The sequence below is a fragment of the Herpailurus yagouaroundi genome, unplaced genomic scaffold (assembly GCF_014898765.1).
Source record: "Herpailurus yagouaroundi ecotype Mexico unplaced genomic scaffold, PumYag 295, whole genome shotgun sequence".
Classification (NCBI taxonomy): domain Eukaryota; kingdom Metazoa; phylum Chordata; class Mammalia; order Carnivora; family Felidae; genus Herpailurus; species Herpailurus yagouaroundi.
In genome coordinates this window covers 4,535,159-4,543,507 of record NW_024412512.1, presented here as the reverse complement: position 1 = coordinate 4,543,507, position 8,349 = coordinate 4,535,159, and the positions used below count along the sequence as shown (strand labels likewise).

The 8,349-nt window shown below is 49.7% G+C and overlaps 2 protein-coding genes and 1 long non-coding RNA gene across 3 annotated transcripts in view; 2 read left to right on the top strand and 1 right to left on the bottom strand.

The window, feature by feature from the left end:
• Window positions 1–1,078, top strand: part of KHSRP (KH-type splicing regulatory protein) — a 9,496-nt gene extending 8,418 nt beyond the window's left edge. Inside the window, exon 19 of the mRNA XM_040461670.1 lies at window positions 251–1,078. Within this exon, the coding sequence (XP_040317604.1) occupies window positions 251–259 (9 nt within the window). The 3' untranslated portion in view covers window positions 260–1,078. The remainder of the gene's footprint in view (window positions 1–250) is intronic.
• The window catches only part of LOC121021372 (uncharacterized), a 20,816-nt gene that overhangs the window by 8,282 nt on the left and 4,185 nt on the right, over window positions 1–8,349 (top strand). The window lies entirely within an intron of this gene.
• LOC121021369 (adenylate kinase isoenzyme 1) overlaps window positions 2,978–8,349 on the bottom strand; it is a 10,256-nt gene continuing 4,884 nt past the window's right edge. The window contains exon 2 of the mRNA XM_040461682.1: window positions 2,978–3,466. Within this exon, the coding sequence (XP_040317616.1) occupies window positions 3,023–3,466 (444 nt within the window). The 3' untranslated portion in view covers window positions 2,978–3,022. The remainder of the gene's footprint in view (window positions 3,467–8,349) is intronic.

Sequence of the window (8,349 nt, the reverse complement as noted above, 5' to 3'; positions counted from 1 at the left end):
CTCTGCGGCCCCCCCCCACCCCGCTTCTCTCCTCCTGGTCTTTACGTCACTCTTTCTCCTCCTCCTCTTCCATCAAGGAGCCAGTCTGACTTCGGCCGAGTTCCCCGGAGCACTTGCCTAGACAGTTACAGCTCGCCACAGGTTCAGGGGAGGGGCTTCCTGGCCCCCTCCTCGCCACCGTCCCCCCCAGTCTCCCGCCCCTTCCTCCCCTCCCCGTAGTGACCGATTCCTATCTCTTCCCTCTCCGCAGGCTCAATGAATCGAATGAATGTGAACTTCTTCATCTGTGAAAATCTTTTATTATTTTTTTTCCATTTTGTTCTGTTTGGGGGCTTTTTTGTGTTCTTTTTTTTTTTTTTTTTCCCTCGTTTGTTTGGCGAGAGAGCGATGGCTGCCGTGGGGGGTGCTGGGGGCGCCCTCGCTGTGAGTGGCTTGGAGGTCATGCCCTGGGCGATGCTGGGCTCTCACTCTCTCGTTCATTCTGTGTGTCTCATGCTTTTTTTCTTTCAAAATTGGGATCTTTCATGTTGAGCCAGCCATAGAAGATAGAATTAAATCTCTGCCAAAAAAAAAAAAAAAAAATTTAAATATAAAAAACACAAAAAGCAAACAAAACCTATAAAATTATATATATATATATAAAAATCTTTATCCCTTCCTGAAACTGCCTCTTTCAGGGGAAAGCAATTCATTTTCTTCCTACCACCCTTGGCCCTCTTCGTGTTTTTAAAATAAACTTTTAAAAAGGAAAAAAAGTCACTCTTGCTATTTCTTTTTTTTAGTTAGAGTTGGAACATTCCTTGGACCAGGTGTTGCTATTTCAGGACCCCCCCTTCTCCCCCCTCAGTCGAGCCCCTCGGCCTCTGCTCCTCCTCTTTCCTCCCGCCTCGCTCGGCTCCCCTGCAGCCCCTCCCGCTGCCCCCTCCCCCCCCCCCCTCCCGGGACTGGTCTTGTGTTTCAACTGTTCAAGAGGACATTGAAACTGAAAACAAATTGAGAACAAAACAAAAAATTGTATGGCAGTTTTTACTTTTTATCGCTCGTTTTTAACTTCACAAATAAATGATAACAAAACCTCCCCGTGTCTGCTGGGTGCCGTCTCTTTCTCTCCTCTCTCCCCCTGTAGAGTTTTGAAGCAGATGTTTGTTTGTTCTTTATAGATGTTGTAAAAGCCTGATAATGGTGATTGGAAATTACAAGCTTTGTGTTGTGTTTTTTCTTTCTTTCTTTCTTTCTTTCTTTCTTTTTTTTTTTTTTTAAGAAAAAGAATTATAAGAAAAAATAGTTTTCTGCAGGCGCATTGTGCTTTCCTAACCCCCTCCCCTTTTTTTGGTTAAATAAAGTGCTTTTTGTCTAAAAACTGCGTGCTGGCCGCAGTTGTGTTTGTAGAGGAAACAAGTTGAAGAGGAACCGGGGTTGGCCTCTAAGAGTGGGGTGTGGGCCCCCCGAAGACTGCCCTTCTTGGGTTGCCTTGTGGAAAGGGCAATAGCAGGTTGAGCCCGGTTCCCTCTGGGAACATGGGGAGCAAGGCACCCGGGAGGGTCCCTGGGGACAGGTGTTTCCATGGATGCAGCCCGCCAGCACAGCAAACCCATGGCTGTGCCTCTCGGGAGTCGCCCCCCCCCCCCCGCCTTGATGCGCACCTGGCTGGGTCCTAGTCTGTCGGCATCCCCCCAGGCGGAAACCTGGCCTGTGAAGGGAAATGGCACAGGTTCCAGTGCTTGGTGTGTGGCCGTGGCCTCCCAAGGATGAGGACGCGAGATGGGAGAGTGAGCTGAGGGGCCATCTGAGCTGTCTGGCCCAGGGGTAACCATCTTGAGACCTACTAGAGGGCTGTAGGGTTCCTTTTGGGTGTCTAGTTGGATGCTAACACAGATCCGGTTTCCCATTCAGGATCCAGAGGCCTGGGCCCACAGGCCCCAAGGGCAGCACCACTGGAGCCCTCAACAGCTCGCAGCCCCCCCAAGGCCTCATCCAGATTTGTTAGGAACCTACCCCTGTGGGTGGTGGCCCCCAATCAGCCCACCCTTGTGCTGCCTTGGCCCAGAAAGGGGCTGTCAGTCTGGGGTCTCCTGGGGAGTCAGCTTGGGTTAAAGCCTGGCCTCCTGGCACCAGGTCTCTTAACCTCACAGGCCCTGCACCCCTTCTGAGCCCTGTGTGGCCTCTGGGATGAGGGGAGAGGCAGAGCCCCCAGCCCCTCCCGTCACTGCAGCCTTTCAGTGACAGAGCAGCACTGGGCAAAATGTCTTCTGGAGCTGCTGCTGCCAAGATCTAGAAGAGGGGGAGCAAGAAGTCAGTTCTGAGTAGCAGCAGGGACCCTGTCCTCTAGCCCTCCACGGAGGCGGAAGCAGGTTAGCAGGCCTCTTCACTAAGAGCCCACAAAGGATCGGGAGGTGTGATGCCAGAGCCATGCGAGTGAGAGAAGAGGGAAATGGGTCAGTCAGGAAGGCTGCAACACGGCGTCCCGTGTCACAGCTGGCCACTCGGCCACCCGAGCCCGGTGGAGACCCTGTCCCCTGGAGCAGGCCTCGGGAGGGAGGATGGTGTGGGGAACTGCCTCCTCCAGGCTGCTGCCCTCGCATGCCACCCTCGGCGGTGAGAGCCACCGCCCGTTGCACAGGGCACTTCATTTTAGCCTCCGCAGCACTCCTACCTTCCACCGGAAAGAAAAGCAGAGAAACTGGGTGGGTCAGTTTAATAATTAAAATATCCCCGGGGTGCCTGGGTGGCTCTGTCGGTTGAGCTTCTGGCCTCAGCTCGGGTCACCATCTCACAGTCGGTGAGTTCAAGCCCTGCGTCCGGCTCTGTGCTGACAGTTCGGAGGCTGGAGCCTGCTTCGGGTTCTGTGTCTCCCTCTCTCTCTGCCCCTCCCCTGCTCGTGCTCTCTTTCTCTAAGGTAAATAAACGTTAAAAAAAGAATTAAAATTTCCCTGCTCCCCACCCCCACCCCCCTGCCCCAGGAATATATATGGCTGGATAGGAGTTGAGCCATGGTTAATGTGGTTAACGGGTTGTCATAATCCTAGGTTTTGTAGATACATTCTAAAATATATTTAACGTTGTAGTTTTGGAGACAGTCACTCTGTTTAGACCCAAACGTCATAGCTGGAAGGCCACGGCCTGTGCTTATTACTGCCCAGTGGGAGAAATGAAAGTCCCCAGTGTACACGCTGGGGAAACAGGCCCAGGGAGGTCCAGGATGTGGGGCCATGGCATGACCCCTGCCTTGTTCCCCTGGGGGGTTGGGGGTGAGTGGCAAGCAGGGAGTACCCGCGTTTCGGAGCAGGTTGTTCTGCTGGTAGGAGGTCAAGACTGGCTCGCACAGGGTGTCGTGTGTCTCTAAGCCCTGGCGGAGGGCCGACTCACAGTCACGAACCCGGTGCTCCTTGTGGCCCCAATGCCACACTCTGCAGACCATCACATCCATGGAGCAATCAAACATGATGAGGTCTGGGGCCCGGCCCACCTCGGCACCCACAAAGGGGCTGGATGAGGAAAAGGCAAGGTGCAGTGGCTCCCTGACCACCCCCCCACCCCACCGACCCCGAGATCAGGAGTCTAGGATTCTGCGGGCCCCCCCGGGTGCATCTTGGTTGTTTTAGCTCCAAGTACGTGTTTTACGTGTTCATTTTTTTGGATGGGTAGGACATTGGCAGAGCTCATCAGTAAACAACGCTAACAGGGAAGAGTGAAGACTTGCTTCCTCACCATCCCCAGCCACCCAGTTTCAGCCTCCCAGGAGTTGTTTCTTGTGTCTCAGTCTGGAGTTATTTTAGGCATATACCATACAAGCAAATTGATTCTGATGTCCTTTTTCCTCCTTTTTTGTACAAGTGGTGAAGATACTGATTTGCCTTCAATCCTGTTCGCTCCGTATCACAAGATGACTCCGTGTCGGCACGTTAAGGAAGTTCCTGATTGTTACAGAATTCTGCTCTATGGATGTACCGTTTCTTAGTTCTAGGCTGGTGGATATTTGAATTGAAATATTCCTTCCAAGATGGATTTAAGCAGTCTTCAATTGCCTTCCTTTTGCCCAGATACTTCGCTGGGCAAGGCAGAGTCCCCAGCTCACCACTGCCCATACCACTGCCCTCCCCTCCCTGACTGGTTTCAGGAAGACCTTCCGAGATCTCCATGGCCGCCCACTGTGAGCTCTACCTCCTACTAGTTCCTCCAGAATTTCCTTGTAAAATAGACTCCACTGGTGCATTAAAAACAAAACAAAAACCAGGTGGGACTCATTCCAGGAAAGCAAGGATGGTTCAATACAATTTATTGTATTCACATCGGAGGGAAAAGTCATATGATCATCCTCATAAACACAGAAAGGGCAATTAACAAAGTTCAGCATGCATTCCAGATTCTTTAAGAGGGTAGGAATTGATAAATATCTTCAGCCAGGATCTTAATGGAAACTTGCTTCCGCACTGAATTGGGAACAAAATAAAATTGCCCACTCTTGCTCCTGTGACCTAGTAAGGTATAAGAAGGTTCGCTAAAGCAATGAGATTACGGAAATCAATTTGAGAGACCTGAATAGGAAATAAGGGGGTAAAACAATGTCTGTTTGCAGATGATGTGATTATATTTTCGGAAAACTCAAGAAAATCAACAAACTAGTATAGACTTCAGAGAATTTGACAAAATGACAGGATATAGCATTAACACACAGAAGTCTGTAGCCTACGTGTATACAAAAATCACCAGTTAGAAAAGAAGGCCCCATTTGCAACAGCAACAAGATGAAATATAAAATGCTCAGGCAAGGGGCGCCCGGGGGGGGTTCAGTCAGTTAAGCATCTGACTTCAGCTCAGGTCATGATCTCACGGTCTGTGAGTTCGAGCCCCGCGTCGGGCTCTGTGCTGACAGCTCTGAGCCTGGAGCCTGCTTCCGATTCTGTGTCTCCCTCTCTCTCTGCCACTCACACTCCGTTTCTCTTTCTCTCCCTCAAAAATAAACATTAACTTTAAAAAGTGCTCAGACAAAACTCTTCCAGAAATGTGCAAAGTCTTAAGGACAACCTCTAAGGAAATGTTGGACAAAATACTCCTAAATGATTCAAAGGAGACTTGAACAAGAGGAAGATCTAAATGTGCCTGGATAGGAAGACCACATCATAAAGGAGGTGAGCGTTCTCAAATTAATTTATAATTGCTTTTTTTTTTTAATGTTTATTTATTTTTGAGACAGAGAGAGACAGAGCACGAGTGGGGGAGGGGCAGAGAGAGAGGGAGGCACAGAATCTGAAGCAGGCTCCAGGCTCTGAGCTGTCAGCACGGAGCCCGACACGGGGCTCGAACCCATAAACTGTGAGATCATGACCTGAGCCGAAGTCGGACGCTTAACCAACTGAGCCACCCAGGCGCCCCCACGCTTGAATGTATTTAAAAGATAAACCAGCCACGTCGAAGAGACGCCTAAGCACTCTGTGCCACCGGACAGAAGTTCACGTCAATGCCTGTGAAGCGTGAAGAAATGACATCTGAGTCCCAAACAAGACTCTAGACCCACCACCGATTTACAGGAAATCTAGAGGAGGAGAGGAACGTGGTAAAAAATGCGTTGCAATCAACAAAATCCAGGCCGTGCGACATAAGGAGACCCAAACATGTGCCTTCTTCAGTAAACAATCGCGAGGAAACCAAAGCAGCAGGGATGGAACGAGCACCTACAGATGACCAGGAATGTGACACAGAGTGACCAGCTGCAGTGTCAGCCTTACGTGAATCCTCATTAAAACCAGGGGTAAGAAGAACAAGATTTTGAGGTTGTTCACCGGAAATTTGAATAGTGATCAGCTATTTGATGATATGAAAGATATTAAGATCATGGAAGCATTCAGATTTTACAGACGCCTTCATCTTTTAGAAAATATATACTGAAAGTGGGGCGCCGGGGGGGTGCTCAGTCAGTTGGGCATCCGACTTCGGCTCAAGTCATGATCTCGTGGTTTGTGAGTTCAAGCCCCGCGTCGAGCTCTGTGCTGACAGCTCAGAGCCTGGAGCCTGCTTTGGTCCTGTGTCTCCCTCTCTCTCTGCCCCTCCCCTGCTCATGCTCTGTCTTTCAGAAAGAAAGAGAAAGAAAGAAAGAAAGAAAGAAAGAAAGAAAGAAAGAAAGAAAGAGGAAGGAAGGAAGGAAGGAAGGAAGGAAGGAAGGAAGGAAGGAAGGAAGGAGGAAAGAAAGAAGGAAAGAAAGAAAGAAAGAGAAAGAAAGAAAGAAAGAAAGAAAGAAAGAAAGAAAGAAAGAAAGAAGAGAGGGAGGGAGGGAGGAAGGAAGGAAGAAAGGAAGGAAGGAAGGAATGGAAAATATATACTCAAAGTGGGGCGCCGGGGTGGCTAAGTCGATTAAGCATCCAACTTCGGCTCAGGTCATGATCTCACGGTTCATGAGTTCGAGCCCCGCGTCGGGCTCTGTGCTGACAGCTCAGAGCCTGGAGCCTGCTTGGGATTCTGTGTCTCCCTCTCTCTGTCCCACTACCACCCACCCCCCTCTCTCTCAGAAATAAACATTTTATATATATATGTATATATATATACATACATATATATATATACACATATACATGTGTATATATATATATAGACATATTTACAGATTTTTTTTTTTTAAAAAGCACAAGGTGTATTGAACCTGAATCTGAGTGCGCTGGGAGTTAACTTTGCATATGTAGCACAAATGAGAGACAGAGAGATGAGTTAGATAATACCACGAGGCAGGAAGCCCCTGGAAAAATCCTGAACGTGAGCCGCTCTACAGGATAACGGACCCAGACCAGTCAAAGGCCGGAAGGACTAAGCAAGCCGGGCGGCCTTCCCTCCTCAGATTAGGAGACACCTAGCATGGTGTGGGCCTTGTCCTACTCGCAAATCTCACCAGAGATGAAAGAGACATTCTTCAGACACTGGGGAAACTCAGAGGTGGCCTGGACATCAAATGGTCTCAAGGCATGAATGTTAATCATCTCAGGAGCGGCTGGGTGACAGAGCGCCCATAATGGGATCTGGAATCTGTTTCAGTTTTTTTTTTACTGTTTACTTATTTTTGAGAGAGAGAGAGAGAGAAAGAGAGAGAGAAAGTGCAAGTGGGGGAGGGGCAGAGAAAGCAGGAGACACAGAGTCCGAAGCAGGCTCCAGGCTCTAGGCTCTGAGCTGTCAGCACAGAGCCCGACGTGGGGCTTGAACTCAGGACCCGTGAGATCATGACCTGAGCTGAAGTTGGATGCTTAACCCACTGAGCCACCCAGGTGCGCCTGGGAATCTACTTCAAAGGGCACAGTCAGCAATCGCGACAAGACGTTTTGGCATAGATACAGCAAGTGTGACCGGACCTCGATGATGGTTCGATCCGGCGACGTGGAGATCCCTTAGACGGTTCCAACTATGTACGTGTTTGAAATCTGGCACCACAAAAATACGAAGGACTTCCTTGCTGGCTTTTCCACTCGGGGGGCACGCGTACCCCCAAATGCCACAAAGACCTCTCTTCCTGGTGAGGACGGAGTGCAAGGCTTCACGGGGTCAACTTTCACAGACTGACTGGCCTGGACTTCACTGGCAGCCCTGTTACCTCACACCGCATCCCGCCAGCTGCCTTTTTCTACTTTTTTTGTGTGGGGTCAGGAGAGGGGGAAGGGTTTTTGTGAGGGGGGGCAGGGAGGAGGGCAACGGGTACTTTGGCAAATAGAAAGGGAGCATCACTTGCTCTGGAGGTAAGTGTAAAATCAAATACTTAGCGACGCAAAGAGCCTGGTTGTGATACCAGACGCCCATAGAAGAAGATGTTACCACTAGGAGGACCTGGGTGAAGGGTACAGGGCAATTTCCTGTGAGCCTATAATTTATCAACACATTTAAAAGAAATACATAATTATTTAAAAAATGTCTTCTGGGGCGCCTGGGTGGCTCAGTCGATTAAGCGTCTGACTTCGGCTCAGGTCGTGGTCTCACGGTTCATGAGTTTGAGCCCCACGTTGGGCTCTGTGCTGACAGCTGGGAGCCTGGAGCCTGTTTTGGATTCTGTGTCTCCCCCTCTCTCTGCCCCTCCCCTGCTCACGCTCTGTCTCTCTTCCTCTGTTAAAAATAAATAAACATCAGGGGCGCCTGGGTGGCACAGTCGGTTAAGCGTCCGACTTCAGCCAGGTCACGATCTCGCGGTCCGTGAGTTCGAGCCCCGCGTCAGGCTCTGGGCTGATGGCTCAGAGCCTGGAGCCTGCTTCCGATTCTGTGACTCCCTCTCTCTCTCTGTCCCTCCCCGCTTCATGCTCTGTCTCTCTCTGTCCCAAAAATAAATAAACGTTGAAAAAAAAATTAAAAAATAAATAAATAAATAAATAAATAAATAAACAT